The following is a 19,144-nucleotide window of genomic DNA, read 5'->3' as shown; positions in this document are numbered from 1 at the left end:
AATACCTGTTTTTGGTAACCAAACGAAATCTGAAGAGGATTTTTAATTAATTAAGAGGTTTTTAAATTAATGGTAATTGCTTCTTTGCCTTACACCATTTAATTTTATGAAAGGCTTCATAGAAATGGTCTTCTTTTGGATAGTGTGGGAAACCTGTACTATTTTTGTTTACTATAAGAAATCCAAAGAGAATTTTTGTTTTTATGAAAAAAGGCAAAAAGTGAAAATAGCGTTCATCATTTGTTTTGCAGCAAGTTGTTATAAAGATAGCACCAGCCCTTTCCCTGGGAACTACGCCTACCAGTTCAGTGTCGAGCCCTCATAGCTTCGAACAGTGTCTGTGAGCATCTGTGCTTTATCTCGATTTATTTTGTGTATCCATTAGTACGATGTGTCCTAAGGTGTCAGCAAAGCCTAAAAGAGCTTGTAAGGGTGTTATGCTTAGTGTAAAACTGGATGCAAGTAAGCATTTCAGTTGTGGTGAACAAAATAAAGACATTGTATATAGATTGAATTTGGGGTCTGGGAAAGATCAAAATTGTTCTCATATAAATTAATGATAATTGCTTCTTTGCTTTACCCCATTTTATCTTAGGGAAAGTTTTGTAGGAACACTGTACTTTGGGAAAGTGGGGAAAACCTATATTTGATAAGAAAGCTGGTGTTCTATATTCTGCTTCCTTTGCCTTGGGTTTTGTGGATCTGGGTATGCTCTGGTTAGATCACATTTACTCTGGTGCTTTAGGTCAGTCAAGTGTTTGGCTGGAGGGAGGAGCAGATCACCATTTCCACCCATCAAGTGTACAGTAAAGGAGGCCTATGACATTCTCATGCTAATTTTCTCTCTCCTAGGTTTATGAAGGCCTAGACATCATCACCAACAAGGTTTCTACCCAAGAGCAGAGACTATGCCAGCACCACATGATCAGCTTTGTGGATCCTCTTGTGACAAATTACACAGTGGTGGACTTCAGGAACAAGGCAACTGCTGTGATATCCTTAGGAAAGACAACTAGGCTTGATGGATGGCAAGGCAGCCCAAGCCAAGAAAGAAGTTTTCTTTCTAGTGACAGTTTCTTCTAAGCAGGGGCACGCAAGACCTCACTACCAATAGGGAGCATCCCATCAGCAGTATGTGGATTGAAAGATATGGTGTCCTGGTTACTCAAGTCTTGTCCTCAGACTGCAACATCAGCATCCCTTGAGAGCTTGTTAGAAATGCTGAATTTGGGCCTCACTTCATATGAATCAGAATCTGCATTTAACAAGAGTACCAGGTGATTTATGTGCACATTAAAGTTTGAGAAGCACTGTTTTAGTGGAGAGAACATTGATTTAGGACCAGAAAAATCTGTGTTCCAGCCTCAGAGCCACCTCTTTTGATCTTGTGAATTTCATTGTTTAGAGTATTTACCTCACTGAGCTTCAGTTTTCCACCCTTAATTAATTTATAAACATAATGGACTTCCAGTTAGAATTTCAAAGGGATATTTGGAGTAGGAATGATGGGACAGGAAAAAAATTGTTCTGGGTAATACCAGCAGTTTTTGAAAAAGGAGTAGTATTGGGGGGGAGGGGGGGGGGGCTGTCCATATATTTTAATGTCCAGACTGCATTTAACATCTGGAGTGCCAGATACTAAGACATTAAAAATTCATAATAATTAAAATAGCATGGAAATTATATACTATACAAACTTATGGCACAGAATAGAAAATTCAGATACAAATTCAAATGGGCATATATATTAGCTTATTAAGATAGAATTTAAACATAGTGAAGAGTGCTCACTTCGGCAGTATATATAGGTACTGAAATTAGAATGATACAGAGAAGATTAGCATGGCCCCTATACAAGGATGACATGCAAATTTGTGAAACAGTCTATATCTAATAAAATAAAATAAAATAAATGAAGAAATAATGCAGTAGTTAATAATTATTCCTGAGACAGTTCATTGTTTTGGAAAAAAATAAAACCAAGTCCTCTTTATATATGACATGATTTCAGAGTTAAATATCTATATCTATATATATAAAGAGCTAGGGGCCGTCACATCAAAAACAACTGAACGGACTACCGAACAGGCTGCATGGGGTGACCAGGCTGGCAGGGGGGTCAGTGAGGGACGACCAAACGACTGAGCAGCAGGCTGTGTGGGGCGACCAGGTCGGCAGGGGGGACAGTGAGGGGAGACCAGGCCGGCAGGGGGGACAGTGAGGGGCCACCAGGCCAGCAGAGGAGGCAGTGAGGGGCAACCAGGCTGGCAGAGGGGGCAGTGAGGGGCGATCAGGCCAGCGGGGGGCGGGGGGGGGGCAGTTAGGGGCGATCAGGTCGACAGGCAGAGGTGGTTAGGGGTGATCAGGGTGGCAGGGGGCCAGTTAGGGGCAATCAGGCAGACAGGTAGGTGAGCAGTTAGGAGCCAGTGGTCCTAGATTGTGAGAGGGATGTCCGACTGCTGGTTTAGGCCTGATCCCAGGATTGGAAGGATGCAGGCTGGGTTAAGGGAGATCCCCCCCCCCCCATTGCACAAAATTTCATGCACCAGGCCTCTAGTGTGTGTGTGTGTGTGTGTGTGTGTGTGTGTGTGTGTGTGTATTTAAGATCTATACTTTTTTATTTCAGAGAGAGGAAGGGAGAGGGAGAGAGAGATAGAAACACCAGTGATGAGAGAGAATCATTGATTGGCTGCCTCTTGCATGCCCCCTCCTGGGGGATTGAGCCTGTAACGCAGGCATGTGCCCTGATTGGGAATTGAACCATGACCTGGTTCATGGTTTGAGGCTCAGTCATTGAGCCACACCAGCTGGGCAGAAAAGGAAAATTGTTAGAGTTGAATATGTAAGGATTAAGAATTTGTATTGGCAAGAATGTGTATCAGCTAGAACTCCTAGGTATCTACTTAGAGAAACCTTGTCACAAGTATACCCAGAGATATGTGGTAGATTTCATTCTATAATAGCATTCCTCTAAGCAGCAAAAACATATAAACACTGTAATTCCTACTTACAGAAGAATGTATAACATTTGCTTTGTTCATATAAGTTTACTTTTTCAGCAGTGAAAATGAATAAATTATCGGTACATGCATCAATCAATGCGGAAGAATCTCAAAAACAACATAAAATATGAAAATTATAGAAGGATACATACATGTTCATGCCATTATAAAGGTTAAAAGGCAAACAAAACTGATCATAATTATATATTGTTATTTATTGACTGTGTATTTTATGTATTAATGTGTTAATATATACACATCAGTAGTAATGTAGAGAGAAACAAGGGAATGATGAAAAACAAATACCCTTCCTTTCCCTGAAATAACTCAAGATAGTGGTTTCCTCAGAGAGAGGAGAAGTTGGGGGTTGAGATGGGAATGAATACACAGAAACTTCAAAGGAATGACTAACATTCCTTTTCTTACATTGGGTTCATTAGTATTTGTTTATTACTGGGCTTCATAATTTACATATGTCAAAATGTTCTTGTGTATATATTGGATATTTTATAATTTTAAAAAAAGGGGGAGCCCTAGCCGGTTTGGCTTAGTAGATAGGGCATCAGCCTGTGGATTTGAAGGGTCCCCGGTTCGATTCCGGTCAAGGGCACATGCCTGGGTTGCAGGCTCGATCCCCAGTGGAGGGGTGCGGGAGGCAGCCGATCAATGATTCTCTCTCGTTGATGTTTCTATCTCTCTCCCTCTCCCTTCCTCTCTGAAGTGTGTGTGTGTGTGTGTGTGTGTGTGTGTGTGTATATATATATATATATATATATATATATGTATATATATATATATATATATATATATATATAGAGATATTAAATGGGGAAAACAGCCCACCATAAATAAAATTAAAAAACACACTACAGCCTGGCCAGTTTGGCTCAGTGGATAGAGTGTCAGCCTGCGGACTGAAGGATCCCAGGTTTGATTCCAGTCAAGGGCACATGCCTGGGTTCCAGGCTCGATCCCCAGTAGGGGGTGTGCAGGAGGCAGCCAATCAATGATTTGCTCTCATCATTGATGTTTCTATCTCTCTCTCCCTCTCCCTTCCTCTCTGAAATCAATAAAAAATTTTTTTCAATAAGAATATTTAAAAAAACAATAAAAAAAACCCCAAAACAGACTACAAACCAGGGGGAAAATATTGTCACACAGGAAAGGTAAGATGTTAATATACTTAAATATGAAGAACTCTTATGAATCAGTACAAAAATTAAAGGTCATGAGTACTAATTCACAAAGAAGAAATAGAAATGGTGATAAACATGAAAAAGGGTTTGTCCTTATTGTTAATCAGGACCATGCAAATAAAAACAATGAGATTTTTTTTTTTTGCCTCTCAAAGGGCAGAGATTTAAATGTGGATAATAATTCCTGCCCTACCTGCTCTACAAGGCAGTTGTATCAGATGAGATAAATTATATGAAAGCCCTTTGGAAATTAAAATAAATCACCAAAGTACATTGTTGCTATAGGACAATTTGGTTGTTCAGGAAGAACTTAAAGAAAATGGAGAGATAATTAAAATTTCCAAAGGGCAGCAACAATAGGGATGATTTAATTTAATCAGGTCATTTATAGGATTGCAAAATAGAAAGTATCTTCAGAAGTAGCCAGTCAGCCTTCTTTTTTTTTTTTTTTTAATATATTTTATTGATTTTTTACAGAGAGAAAGGGAGAGGGGTAGAGAGTTAGAAACATCCATGAGAGAGAAACATCCATCAGCTGCCTCCTGCACACCCCCTACTGGGGATGTGCCCGCAACCAAGGTACATGCCCTTGACCGGAATCAAACCTGGGACTCTCCAGTCCACAGGCCAACACTCTATCCACTGAGCCAAACTGGTCAGGGCCAGTCAGCCTTCTTGATTAGACAGATGAAGGTACTAGATACTGAGGCCCAGACAGAGGGTTTTGCCCAGGATCACAGTAGTTTCATGGCTTGTGCAAACAAGTTAAACTTTTTCACTCCATGTCTCCTACTACCTATTTCCCTCCCTCTTTTCCACTCTCCCCCACTTTTGCTATCTCACTGTTTTTAGCCTTTCCTTTTTGTTTTCCTTGTCCTTTTTCCTTTTGTTAATTATATATTTGAAGTTTTATTACAACTACTGTGTAATTGTATACTTCCTGTACTTAATTTAAGGAGGGAAATACAGAATTTACCTTTAAAAAAACACATTTTTTTTTTTCTATATGATCCTTGATTGCTAACATCTTTCCACCCCACCCCAACTTCTTAAAGGTTAATGGGCTTCTGATAGAAAAGAGATCATCTTTGTCTGTGCACTCTGACTGGCTGGCAAGGGAAAGAAGTGTGTAAATGAGTCTTTGTTTGGGTTGAAAGTCTCTTTTTATCAATTATTCTCAGAAGCAAAGCCTTCTTAAAGCAGATAATTACCTGTTCAACAGAGTTCTAAAGAAAAGAATTCAAAGTAGCAGAGACATAAAAACAATAGTGACTAAAGTAAATTATAAATTGAATGCTGACACAATTGAAAAGATATTTCAGGCATTGTGATTGGGGACTTACTTTCGTTGTCACATTTAATCCTCATAAGAACTCATGGGGATTTTTACAGGTGAGAAAACTGAAGCTCAGGCTGAATAACGTGCCCAAGAACTGGAACTGGTAATTGAAATCTGTTTGTCGTTAGAACCAGTGCTTCTCAGTTTTTCTAGTGGAGTCTCAAGTGGCTGAAATGTGCTCTACTACCGCATAACGGGAAGACCGAGTCTAAACCACGTCTCAGAACCAATTTGTATTTTGCCTTAGAAAGCAAAGTCAGACGTCACCTTGGTGGCTCCTGAGCAGCTGACACTTGGTTCTGTGAGAGTCCTTGGACTTGTGCTCATTAAGCTGATTGGAATACCAAGCAAGAAAGTTCTAGAATTGGAAATAATTACAGTCATTTATGTTTCTGGTTTATGAAAGTCCCTCCAGAACTGATAGGAAATAATTCTGAGAACTCATGGGAAACAGTGAAGACTAGTATCAATTCCAAGTGAATGTGGTTTTTTGCTAATACCCTCCTTTCTGGGTGAGTCAGGATTCTCTTCTGAAATTAAATATTGTGATGTCTTTCTTAATATTCACATTGAAGATATATTTGCCCGACACAAAATTCCTATTGTCGTGGGAGGAACCAATTATTACATTGAGTCTCTACTCTGGAAAGTTCTTATCAGTGCTAAGGTATGTTTAGTTCACTTGTAAGTCACAAGAAAATGGGCTATTTTTTCTTACCAGCTAATTTTAGTGGAAGGACTCTTGCCTATTTCTTATACTCAGCAACTGTAATTTTCAACTTAATATTCTGAAGCAAATGCCACCTCCATATGTGAAGTGTGCTCCTCCAGGCAGGCCTAAGGGCAGGGGCTGTGTGTGGGAAAATGCTCCTCTGTGGATTAATTAGCATCTCCATATAGTTAGCAGTGCACTGGTCTGATTCAGCATTTCCTGGCTGTAACAATCTATGTGTCAGGGAGATATCCAATACTAACCTTTCTTACAGAGATGCTATTGCATAGGGTGGGACTTAGCAAACTATAGTGTGCTGGCCATTCTGATCTACTCTTTGGTCACACTTGCTGGGAACACTAGACTCCTGGATGTCTTAATATAGACATGTTAGCCCTGGTACCTATTTGTATTCCTGACAAGGAAGCAGGGTACCAGAGTATGTCCCCTTCCTCTTACTTGTTGTGGCCTCACAGCACTACCCTGACGTATTGGAATTTTCTGTTTATGATCTGCCTCTCACTGTATGGCAAGACCTTCCGAATCATCTCTATTCTGTATTCGTAACATTTAGCTGAGTGCCTGGTACACACACTGTCTTGGTGCTTATTGAATTGTTGAGTTAAATTTACTTATAAACCTTCATTTAATAGCCCCAGGAGATGGGCACTGAGAAAGAGTTTGACCGGAAAGTAGAGCTTGAAAAGGAAGATGGCCATGTACTTCACAAACGCCTAAGCCAGGTGGACCCAGAAATGGCTGCCAAGCTGCACCCACATGACAAGCGCAAAGTGGCCAGGTAAGAAAGCCTGGGCCCACTGACCCCTGAGTTCCTTTAGAGTTAGAGGATAGTCAGTTCTTCAGTGTGCCTGGGTGATGAGAGAGAGGTTTGATAATAGTATTTAGTGGAGATTGATGAGTTACAGCTTAAAAGGTTAGGAGGCCCTGAGTTACTGCCGCAGACCAACTCCCTCAATAAATAGTTGTACCCTGCTTTGTTGTTACATTTAAAATACATATACAATATAGTTTTTCCCTAGGGCCTATGTAATCTTGCTTCATTTTCTGTTTGATCTTTGCTTGTATAACAGTTTTCATATAAATTTTTCTGGCATGCAGTAGGTTTACATTGTGACTTGGGTTTCATAATTGATTGTGCAATGCTGAGTTCTGCCCCAACAGCTTTCCCAGTGGGAGGCAGAGTTATAAACTGTCTCATAGATCAGCTCACCTTTACACATGGAGATTTTCTTAAGGGAAGAGAGAGGTGGTGCATGAACTCATAAGGTCATGTTTTCTTAGGTTGTTTTGAAATTGCAGCCTGATGTGTTGGCTGTATTTTTCTGTGTTGGGAGTATCTGGCAGAGTAGAAGATCTAACGAAGTACCAACTATGTGGATGGTTATAAAGATTAAATATGGCAACATGTGGTATTGATAGGGATTATGAAGTGTTCCACTCAAATGAATGTTCTAGATCATGTTACTGAATTCTTTTTTCATTATTGCCTCCCACCCCACCTAGAAGCCTTTTTAGAATTGTTTTTCCTAATTATGCCCCCTTCCTTCTTCACACCAATGAAATTTTAATACTGGAGAATTATGTGGTTTTTTGGGTTTGGTTGCCCTTTGGAGGGACACACACCTCGTATTAGGTAAGGGTTGTTTTTGCCTCTTTGAGGGCAATATCACCCTGTTGATAATACATAGTCTAGTAGATAAATGAAGGTTATATTTTCTAGTATCCAAACATTTTACTTAAACATTTTAATAAGAATCTTTAAAAAAATTTTTTTGAAAAATCAGGAACATTATGATGAACATTCATTTTTATATTGTTTTATGATATGATTCTGGAGCTTGGTTTATATTTTCCTCTTCTTTTATCAAGTAGTTCTCTCTTATCACCTCTCCTCATTTTCTACTTCTAAACTAGTAATGAGTTGAGAACTGTGTCTTCGTAGGAATCAATCAAGTCTAAGTAAGAGCTCTAGAATCTGTCTGTACAGAGGATTGGAGGACTTTTTCATCTTTCTTTTAGTTTGAGCCTGTAGTCTAACCTCCAGAAAAGTGAGATATTGTCACTATACATTTTTTCCTCATAGATCCTCTTTGAATGACCAGTGATGTGAAATAACAAGGGGTCTTTACTCTTGTACTAGGGTTTCAGGAAGTAGAATTGGGTCAGAAAGGGAAAGATCACTTTCACGCTGATAACTTACAATCACCCAGAGTGGTAGAGTATAGAATTGGGAGTTAAATTACCTAGTGCTGCGTAACATAACAGATACTGACAGAGTGTATGGTGGCTTAAGAGTAAGTATGTGAGTTCTTTTTTCATTGGTCTTTGTGCTAGTAGAATACTGAATTAGTCAGAATTTTAGACATATTTTAAAAGAAAGTTGATGAGCTGGCTATACAACATACTTTTCTACTGTGGGAAAGGCATTCTAGCGAGACTAGACTTGTTAGCTTGTAACAAAGTGTCCCAAACAAGTTCTTTTACTGCTTACCTGAAAGTAAGTCCCATTTTGTATGTATAGAAGAAACCTGTTGTTTCTGAACCTGTTTAACTGATTTCAGAAAAATTGATATGTGTTTAAAGGAACAGTATTATTTCTTACTTTACCTAAAGTTTTCTTAGGACCCCTTTCTGAATAGCTATAGGATCATAGTAACCTGGACTTTCATATCTTCATGGGCTTATGCAGTGAAAGTGAGAATGAGACGTTTTATAATAAACACCCTCTCTCCTTGAGAATTAATATTTCCTAATAGTTTTTATGGCTTTTAACCCCTCCTTCCCCCCACCCCCAAATGACTTAGGAGTTTGCAAGTGTTTGAAGAAACGGGAATCTCTCACAGTGAATTTCTTCATCGTCAACATGCAGAGGAAGGTGGTGGTCCCCTTGGAGGCCCTCTGAAGTACCCTAACTCTTGCATCCTCTGGCTTCATGCTGACCAGTCAGGTAAAAGCCCTTTGATGCCCTAGAGTTCTTTCGAGTTAGATCTTACAGTAATGATTACTATATATAACATGCTTACAATCATGAGTGGCTCATAATAAACACTAAATAAGTATTACTTATTAATTTTATTTTCATTTACCATTATTTGTTGACTTAGTAAGGCACAGTAAGGCCATTCCCCTAAGTGTCTATCTGGAAAGGGAGTAAGGGCAGCCCTGGCACCAGGATAAGATATCAAGGGTGGGATAAGATGGGATGAGTGGGATGGAAGAGAGATTGCTATCCAGAGAAGAGCCAAAGGAGAAAGCTAAAGAGAAGGGAGGCTCCTGTGGAAGAGGTTGAAGTGTCAAGTATTCTGCATGGTACTTGGATTTCAGAGATGAATATGAGACACAGTGCCTGCTCTTAGTCTGGTGGGGCAACAAATAATGAGATAGATACTACATTGTGATAAATGTTGGCTAGAAAGTGATGAGCATTCTCTGTGGGGGAGTCTGGGACCAATCTGTATAGGTAACCTATGAGCTAGGTCTGGGAAGGTGAGATTATTTTGAGAATAGGCAGTATAGTGTGGTTATTAAGAGCACGGTCTCTGAGCCGGACTGTTTGGGATTCAGATTCCTAACCCATCATCTTCTAGCTATGTGAGTTTTAAAGCAAGTTAGTTTACCTTTCTGTGCCCCCCATGTTCTCTCCTGCAAAATGGAGATAATGTTTCAGTACATATCTCACTGCTTCGTTGAGGATTAGTTGAGTTAATAATATAAAGTACTGAGAATGTGCCTGACACATCTAGAGTCCTCAATACATGCAAACTTTTTAGGAAGACAGAAACATGGGTTAGTTCCATTGCAGGCAATGAAATAGCAGTGGCAGAGATGTAGAAGAGCATGACTGAAATCGTGAAAATTTGTTATGAATTTTAGTTATAAGTTTGTAGAAAAAGATAATGTTTTCATAATGAAAAAAGTTTTTAAAGAGATTTTTAAAAATTGATTTTTAGAGAGAGTGGAAAGGAGAGAGAGTGAAACATTGATGCGATAGTGAAACATCCATCAGCTGCCTCCTGCACTCCCTCTGTGGGGATCAAGCTTGAATCCCCCACCATGTGCCCTGATTGGGAATTGAATCTTTTGGTGCATGGGACAACGCCCAACCAACTGAGCCACACTGACCAGGGCCACAATTAAATGTTTGTAAATTAAAATATGTCCTGTAATTTAGCATAATATAATGGTATCTGATTTATAATAAAGTTGTGTTTGACCACCACATCTAAATGATTATGACCTCTTACTCAATTGTCTGGCGCAGTAGTTCAGGATACACTGAGGATGGCTTTGGACTAAAGTTCCTTTCGAAGGAGTCATCTAAGAATTCTTAAATGTGAAATAACACAACGTTAGAGTAACAACTATGATGAAAAAAAGTAAGGGTAAACCAGGGGGCTCTCAGCTGCCTCTGAAATAAACAATGGAAATACATTCCATGTGAGAGTAAAATATTTGTTCTCCTTTCCCTAGCTGGTTTGGTTCAGTGGATAGAGTGTTGGCCTACGGACCAAAGGGTCTGGGTTCGATTTGGTCAAGGGCATGTACCTTGGTTGCAGGCTCCTCCCCAGCCCTGCTGGGGCGTGTGCAGGAGGCAACCAATTCATGTGTTTCTCTCACATTGATATTTCTCTCTGTCTTTCCCTCTCTCTTCCATTCTCTGAAAATCAATGGAAAAATATCCTTGGGTAAGGATTTAAAAAATAAATAAATGAAATAAAATAAAAAATATTTGTTCTCCCTAAAAGGTGCAATTGTATGCTTTCTCTTTATATAATAAGAAGATGTGTGTTTCATTCTGGCTGTTTTTATTGGAGTTGCAGAGTCTTAGCGTGACTAAATGTCATATGAAATGAATATCATATAACTAGAGGCCCAATGCACGAAATTCATGCAAGAGTAGGCCTTCCTTTCCCGGGCTGCTGGCACCCAGGACCTGGGTTTCCCTCCGGCTGCTGGCACCCGGGACCCAGGCTTCCCTCACAGACCCGGCTTCATCCAGAAGGTCTAATTAGCATATTACCCTTTATTATTATAGATCTTTGGACTTTGAACCCTTTCTTCCATTTGCACAAATTCTATTCTTTGTGCAGCATGTCCATTCATCATGTAAGTACATAGTACACACCTACAACAGGCTTACTGGTGATGGGTTAATTTGATTCAAGTTCTAGATGAGCGCTTGGATAAAAGGGTGGATGACATGCTTGCTGCTGGGCTCTTGGATGAACTAAGGGATTTTCACAGACGCTATAATCAGAAGAAAATTGAAGAAAACAGGTGAGGATTTGACTTACTACTTTAACCTACTCTCCATCCTTTGCTTATGGTCAAAAGACTATATAAACATAATACTGGCTTTGGATCTTTTTGTTTGTTAGCCTTTGTCCTTGGCAAGGCTTGTTGGAGGAGGTTTGGTGTACTTGTTACAGTTGCAGTTTTCTAATCTGTCAGGCATTCTCAGGAGTTAATTTTCAAGGGAAGTAACCTGGCAGCTGGTGGGGGTGGTGGAGGAAGGAGTTCAGAGAGGCAATAACTGCTAAGGATCTCAATTTCCTCATCTGAGAGATGAAATGGCTCAGCTAGATCATCTCCAAGGCCCCTGCTAGTGCTCAGATGTAATGGCTCATCTGCTGATGCTCTCCTGTTCCCAGCCAGGACTATCAACATGGTATCTTCCAATCAATTGGCTTCAAGGAATTTCACGAGTACCTGATCACTGAGGGAAAATGCACACCAGAGACTAGTAACCAGCTCCTAAAGAAAGGTGTGAATTTCTCCATTTTACCTAGCCATGGACATCCTTGGGTGACAGAGTTCCCTGCTGGTATGGTCTGAGAAAGAGCTAAGGCTAGAAGAGTCCCAAATGGCCTGCAGCTCAGAATTAAGATTTTTGTCGACCAAGTGTCCCCTAGTGTGCTGCTGTGGCTAATCTTCTCTTATGCTGGGCTGGATGGGCCTTCCTTTTGGCAGGGTGAAAAGTACTTAGAGGTTCTTATATCTACTTTATCTCTCAGGTATTGAGGCCCTGAAACAAGTGACTAAGAGATATGCCCGGAAGCAAAACCGATGGGTTAAAAATCGTTTTTTGAGCAGTAAGTCTCATGTTTTTCCTTACCCCTGGGTCTGTTTTCAATAGACTATAGATGCCCTCAGCTCACCCAGAAAATGAACTTCAGTTTCTGGACCTGTATTAGGATTGGAGACATGACCTGGGTGGGTGTCTATTGCATAATTGATCGTCCAGGGATATTTTCTTGTGATGTCTCAGAAAACAAATCTTTCCAATGAGAAGTCTGCCTTATGCCTTGAACATATGCATGCTGGCTGCAAACTGGGAAGAGCAAAATAGCTACATCTTAGCAGAGTTGGTGCTCAGGGTTGTTTTAGGTTCCAATTTTGAAGAGCAATCAAATTTCTGTAGGAAGGCTTTCCTAATTAAAATGGTTTTGGGGCCAGATGAGCAGTATAAAAAGACAAAACCTTCACCGTAATGTTCTGTGTTCAGATATGTGGTGCTTCAAACTGCTTCACCTTTAATTTTAGTTGGATAGCACTATTTTATTTAAAACTTTATCTTTGTTGTTGAAAGTATTATAGATGTCCCCCTCCTTTTCCCCATTGACACCCTCCACCCTGCACCTGCACCCTAGATGGCACTTTCTTGCTGTTGGAGAGTGTGGAAGGGAGGGAGGTGGGGTAGCGGGGGTGGGGGAGAGACAGACAGATCCATGCAAGAGAGACACATGACTGGTTGCCTCCCACCTGCCCCTTGACTGGGGCCCAGGATTGAGCCTGCAACCCAGGTATGTGCCCTTGACTGGGAATTGAACCTGTGATGCTCAACCACTGAACACATGGGCTGGATAGCACTTTTAAGGAAAAGGAAAGGAAAATCTCATTCATTTGATCCTTGGTACTAAATTTGGTACTATACATAAGTTATTCTGTCTTCCAGGTAGTTGTTATTCTTTTATTTTTGCAGGTAAGGAAATGGAGGTTCAGACAGGTGAAATAACTTGCTAGGAATCTCCTAGCTATTAAGCAATAGAGTATTGAATGCAGGCCTGATTCTGAAGCCCATGCTCTGCTTTCCACCATTCTTCTTGTTTCCTTTAGCTATAACATTAGCTAGACAGCATTTGTATTGGCCTTGGGTAAGAGATTGTGTGCTTATTAAGATACTAGAGGCCCAGTGCTCGAAATTCATGCATGGGTAGGGTCCCTAGGCTTGGTCAGCAATTGGGGCCAGCCTTCCGGCTGCCAGCCGGGGCCTTCCTTCATTTCACACCGCCCCCTGGTGGTCAGTGCACATCATAGCGAGCAATCAAACTCCTGGTCGAACTCCCAAGGGGACACTTTGCATATTAGCCTTTTATACATACAGATTAAGCATAAGTGAAACCCCAGTTTCATCTTGTGGGCACTTTTAAAATATGCTTCTGAATCATCCCCTGTTTACCTTTTACTTCTGCTTTCAGTTCAGATAAGGGCAGCGAGGCCTTCCACCCTGCTCCTCAGTGCCTCTGAACATAAACACCTTGATTCATGTTGTTGACCACCAGATTGCTGAAGTTCTCTCCCAGCTCTCACTCTCTGACAGAGCTCTCCATTGTTGTTATGGTGCCAAGAGGCTCTTGACACTTTCTTCTACTTATCCTGCTTTCTTTGCATGTCCTGTTAGATAGAGGAAGCCTGAGTCAGCTGAAATTGAAGTTCACTACTATGAATTTCTAATGCAGCTCCTCTTCTCCCCAGGGCTACAATTAGTCTGTAACAAAAGATGTTTTTTTGTAATGATTTGGAGCTTCCTTCTGTGGTAAAGCCACAATAACTCCCCCATCTCCGCGTCAGGAGGGGTTGATGGCACAGTGCATCATATGCCCATTCCTCATTCATGCATATGCCCGCACAGTCCTGGTGCTAGTGTGAAAGGCACAGCTGCCCTGCAAATCAGGAGCTGTGTGTGATTGGCCAGGGCTGGTCTGCTGGGATATGGTTCTGGCAAGAAGCCAGAGGGACTTCCCCACCCCAGCTTGGCCTTGGACTTAAGCCAGGAATAGCAGCTGGGAGCCGAGAACTTGTTGAAAGGTGCTTAGACAGGGCACAGAAGCCCAACAAAGGACTTAGAGGGAAAGGAAAATATAGAGTGGCCTGGAAACAGGTGCAGAGCTTAGCCAAGGCCAGGTGTGCTGTGGATGCTGCCTGCACCCTCCCAGTCTCACCTTTCTGTGTGGTGGCAGGTGCAGCCCAGTCCATTTTAAGAAGAATCTTATTTGTGGTTGGCACAATCAAAAGGCTAGCACCTGCCTGCCGTTGGCATCCTGAGGACTTTGATGTTTTGTCCATGGGGCAGTGCTCTTTGCCTTTAGGCAACTGACTTAACCTAGCTGTGGAAGGCAATTCAGTGTGTCCACAGACTGGCGAAGCTACCAGCAGAGACCAAACCTGGTTGGCTCAGATGGATGAAATGCCTATAGCTGTATTCTTGGCTACCTCTGGTCTCATCTCCATTCAGAAGTACTTCAAGCTATTAGTTTATTTCCTCCTGTGCTGTACTGTCTTTACATTATAGCCCACACAGTGGTTAGGAGAGCTATTGCTCTATATTGTTTTCCTTTCTGATTTGGAAGATCCTACACTCGAGACTCTGGATTATATAGCTAGACTTGTTGGCTGCAGACCAGTCAACCTTCTAGGTCTTTCTTGAATTGAAGTCCTGGAAGCAGAATAGATTAGGTCTTGGGGGCTGACCTCTCACAGCTTTTCTTTGTCATCTTTAGGACCTGGTCCCAGTGTCCCCCCAATATATGGCTTAGAAGTATCTGATACCTTGAAGTGGGAGGAGTCTGTTCTTGAACCTGCTTTTGAAATTGTGCAAAGTTTCATCCAGGTGATTATTATCATGGTACTGTCTATTGTCTGGTTTTCAAACAACTTTCCTTAGCTTATACCTTTGTTGCTGTGTTGGGAACCAAGCCTTCTTTTCCGTGGAATAGAGCAGAAGGGCTGGCTGCTTTTAGATCCCTGGAGGATGTGTTTCTACTTTCACATTCAGAAAGGTTGTTGCTAAAATCTGTTCACAGTCCACCTGCTCTCTGGGATGAGAAAAAAGAATCTTGGGACTATCCCTCTATTCTTAATATCAGAGAGTGATATCCAAGTCTCTTTGAATTGAATGCTTCTCTGCCACCCCACCCCCTTTGTTATTTCAGGGCCGTAAGCCTGACGCTGCTCCAGTAAAGATGCCATACAGTAACACGGAGAACAAGAGAAGTTCTCACATGTGTGACCTCTGTGGTCGGATCATCATTGGGGACCGTGAATGGGCAGGTAGAGTCTGGGGAATGGCACAGAGAAATCTGTTAGGGTGTGTTACACAAACTTCATGAAATTCAAGGTCTTTGCTAGGTTGAATGCTAGAGTCTGCGTATTTGTAAAGGGAGGGCCAGATTCCTCTGAGAGCCTGTACTCAAATTTCATGGCTATCTTCCCAAATTGGACAGTTATCTCTGTATTCTGAATTTCAAAGGAAGATCATATGCCCTGAGCTAGAGTAGATATTTTATACTAAAGGGTCTACAGTTAACTTCCCAGAGTCCTTTGTGGTCTTGCCTTATAGGAGTTCCTTGGCCTTTCATGTTCAGACCTCAGTGGGATGGGGTAGGATTTTAAGGGAGGCCAGGTAACTCACCCAAACAAAGGTGGGAAGGAGCAGGAAGTGCAGTTACTCTTCCTGAGTACATTCTTCAGAAGTGGTGTCTCTTCAGTAATTTTTAAAAAAATATATTTTTATTGATTTCAGAGAGGAAGGGAGAAGGAGAGAGAGATAGAAACAACAATAATGAGAGAGAATCATTGATTGGCTGCCTCCTGCACGCCCTCCACTGGGGATCGAGCCCGCAACCCGGGCATGTGCCCTTGACCAGAATCGAACCTGGGACCCTTCAGTCCGCAGGCCGACACTCTATTCACTGAGCCCAACCAGCCAGGGCTCTTCAGTAATTTTTAAGGTAATGTTGAAACGGTGGTGGTTGTTAAAACTGATGAAAAGTGGTAAGGGAGACTTAACATTCAGCCTAGCAAAGTGTGACAGCAAGGCTATCAGTCATGTATAAAGAAGGTGGTTATGGATAACGTCTCCTTTATAAGGTACTTCCGACCAACCAGGGATCAGCCCTGCGTGGAGGCTCCGCTCTGTTTTAGAGCCTGGATCTGCCTCTGCCAGAGCCACAATGCACTCCCTGTCGGATTTCTGTAGTCACCCAAAGGGCCTTAGCCTCCAAGCCTTGAATTTATATCACATTTAGAAACTTGTTTAAGGCTCACTCCTTTTATGCACAGCTGGATTACCTAATGGCTGGAATCCTTCTGTTCAGAGTACTGCTTTGCATGGGATTCTTTTAGAAGTTGATTTTTCTCCCCATACCAACCAGTAGAATGATTAGTTCTATTAACTGGTAACTCTGGCAAAATGAACTCCATTGTCAGAGACTGGGGACGGCTGTGATTGCCCAAGCAGCAGAAGAAGCCTCGATTGTCATTGGTTTATAATGATGAAAGGGGAAGAGAGAGAGAGAGTCTGATTGTTTTTTCTAAAGGAAACTTAGTGGTTCGATTTGTCCAGTGTCCTTCAGGGGTAGCCTTAGAGAAGCAACATTTGTGAGCCTTTGTGAGCTTAGCTTGTATAAGCCCTTCTATAGTGCCATCTGTCAAGTCCTTGCTCCTATCTCCTGCTGCCATGGAGAGCCAGTCCAGAGTGTCCCCACCCCCCTTTTCTTTTTTTTTTTCTTTTTTTTGCCTTAGCCTCTAGCTGGAGAACAAAGCTGACTTTTTCCCCCCAAGTAAGCTTTTCTTTGACTTCTAACCTCTTCCTTATTTATTTTTGCTTCTAAACCCTTAAAAATGATTATTTAAATATGTAGAAATAGAATTTAATCTAGCTGTTTATTTTTTTAGGTGTTCCCAAATAAGATTTCCTTGAAAAAGAACAGGCTAGTGAAAAGGAGCTTGTGTGAGTAAGTCAGAGGGTGGGAACTGTCTGGAGTGAGAGGTCAGAAATTGATATCAGGCAATAGTAGCTTTACTGCTTCTGACCCTCAGAAGGGATGTCAGAGAAGGTTTCTTGTTATCTACCCAGAGCATCGTGTGTCTGCATAATGTGAGCCTTGTGGGTTAGTCATTCAGATGGCTTATCTGACCCAGGCAGAGGGATGTCAGTGCAGGAGGGGCAACCTGTAGAGCAGGGAAGAAGTAGGAAGGGTGTCTCTGGGTGCCGCAGGCCTGTGGCAGGCTGTCCTGCAATACAGACAAGGATTTGAATTTGTAACTTTTTAGTCATGTGAGTTGAAATGTATCTGTAACAGGGGAGCCCTATACCAAAAAATTGAATTAAGAGTTCTGATTCTGGAAAATTTGGCCCCTTTTTAGAACTATAGGTAAGCTGAGGAGCTCCCCTGCTGTGTGGTCTTGGACAAAATGTAAGACATCTCTGAACTTCAGTTTCCTCCTATATAAAATGAGCTGCATAGTACTGTCTGCAAGATTTCGGGGAGGATTAGTGATATAAAGCACCTAGCAGGGTGCGTGTGATACGTGGTAGCTTGCTATAGTTTGCTAGCTCGCTGGCCATATAACTTATTCTTCCTTTAAAATTTTTAAGCAGCTATACCAATACATGTATTGTTCTTGTTATTATTAAACAGAAGGTTTGCATAGCTAATTTTATATGCTGCAAGCATTAATTCTAGAAAAGCTTAATGAGTTGTTTGTTGTTGTTGTTTTATTTAGCACATATGAAATCCAAATCCCATTTACACCAACTGAAGAAAAGAAGACGATTGGACTCAGATGCCTTCACCACCATAGGAAGTCAGAGTATTTCCCCAGACCGTGACAAAGAGCTTGAAGAGAAGGGATCCGTAGGGCAGAATGATGAAGACCTGAAATCTAGTGTGTAAAGGACATGTCCAGTGGCCTTTGCAAAAGTGGCAGGGATCTGGTTCGGGGGGAGGGTTAGCCTGTGCCCCAGTCTGGGCAGAGGACCGCTATGCAGAAACTCCCGCCATTTTCTTTCATTCAGTGGTGTGGTTTCAAAGTGTCATGTTCTCTGTCATGGAAACAGCAGGTCTTGTCAGCTCCTGTGTGGCTGATGTGTCTGGCAATGTGAGTTCAGGAAGGGATTTTTTTCTTTTAACCTTAAAGGTTCTATTTTTAAAAGAGGCACAGATTGCACTTTTCACACTGGAGGGGCTCTTTTTGCTGATGAATACCAGGATTCACTATATCCCTTAAGAAATGAGTTTTATGTCCCTGACTTTGACTAAAAATATCGATAACTTCCAGACACTTTTATAGATGACCGAAGGATTGTGCGCCCCACAAATCAGGAGTTTTGGATTTGAGTGAATGGCAGGAAAGGACTGGCCCCAGTTAGATGATTAGGTGAACCAAACCAGTCCTTGGAATTCCATAGAGGAGAGAATCAGACCAAGGTGGCTGTGACATGGGATTTGAAAAACGAAAGACATCGACATTTATTGAGGTCCTCTTGTGTGGTAATTACTGTGACTGCTGTCTCTATTGAGTTAGGAATCTACATTTTATCTGGTTTTTTGTTTCTAGGAATCTACATTTTAAATAAAGAAAAAGTTTGAAAGAGCCTCTTTAGTCCTTAAAAAGATATATATGTATATATCTAGTTTATATACAGTCTGATTTGTTACCAACAGTTGGCTTTTTCTCAAATTTGACGTTCTTCATATGATCTCACACTGTTTGTTCATTTTCTTAGAGATTTAAGTTATCACCAGTTGAAGCTCTCTCTTTGGAATGACCTGAGCTGCCAGCAATGTTACGTATATGTATGTATGCGTAT

The 19,144-nt window shown here is 41.4% G+C and overlaps 1 protein-coding gene and 1 non-coding gene across 3 annotated transcripts in view; both read left to right on the top strand.

The window, feature by feature from the left end:
- Positions 1 to 18,929, top strand: part of TRIT1 (tRNA isopentenyltransferase 1) — a 41,472-nt gene extending 22,543 nt beyond the window's left edge. For both annotated transcript variants that reach the window (XM_070404800.1, XM_070404801.1), the window contains 10 exons: positions 853 to 995; positions 6,108 to 6,204; positions 6,903 to 7,048; positions 9,075 to 9,217; positions 11,436 to 11,547; positions 11,922 to 12,034; positions 12,285 to 12,362; positions 15,051 to 15,160; positions 15,483 to 15,600; positions 18,058 to 18,929. In XM_070404800.1, coding sequence (XP_070260901.1) covers positions 853 to 995; positions 6,108 to 6,204; positions 6,903 to 7,048; positions 9,075 to 9,217; positions 11,436 to 11,547; positions 11,922 to 12,034; positions 12,285 to 12,362; positions 15,051 to 15,160; positions 15,483 to 15,600; positions 18,058 to 18,227 — 1,230 coding nt within the window. In that variant the 3' untranslated portion in view covers positions 18,228 to 18,929. The remainder of the gene's footprint in view (positions 1 to 852; positions 996 to 6,107; positions 6,205 to 6,902; positions 7,049 to 9,074; positions 9,218 to 11,435; positions 11,548 to 11,921; positions 12,035 to 12,284; positions 12,363 to 15,050; positions 15,161 to 15,482; positions 15,601 to 18,057) is intronic.
- On the top strand, positions 1,784 to 1,894 carry LOC139004575 (U6 spliceosomal RNA). Its single transcript, XR_011470449.1, has one exon. It is a non-coding gene; the product is annotated as a U6 spliceosomal RNA (small nuclear RNA).
- Positions 18,930 to 19,144: the final 215 nt, after the last annotated feature.

Source organism: Myotis yumanensis, unplaced genomic scaffold (genome assembly GCF_028538775.1).
Source record: "Myotis yumanensis isolate MYYU_CA2020_CCGP unplaced genomic scaffold, mMyoYum1.0.hap1 SCAF_2, whole genome shotgun sequence".
Taxonomy (NCBI): domain Eukaryota; kingdom Metazoa; phylum Chordata; class Mammalia; order Chiroptera; family Vespertilionidae; genus Myotis; species Myotis yumanensis.
The sequence above is the reverse complement of the archived record's forward strand: the minus strand, read 5'-3'. Positions and strand labels throughout refer to the sequence as shown.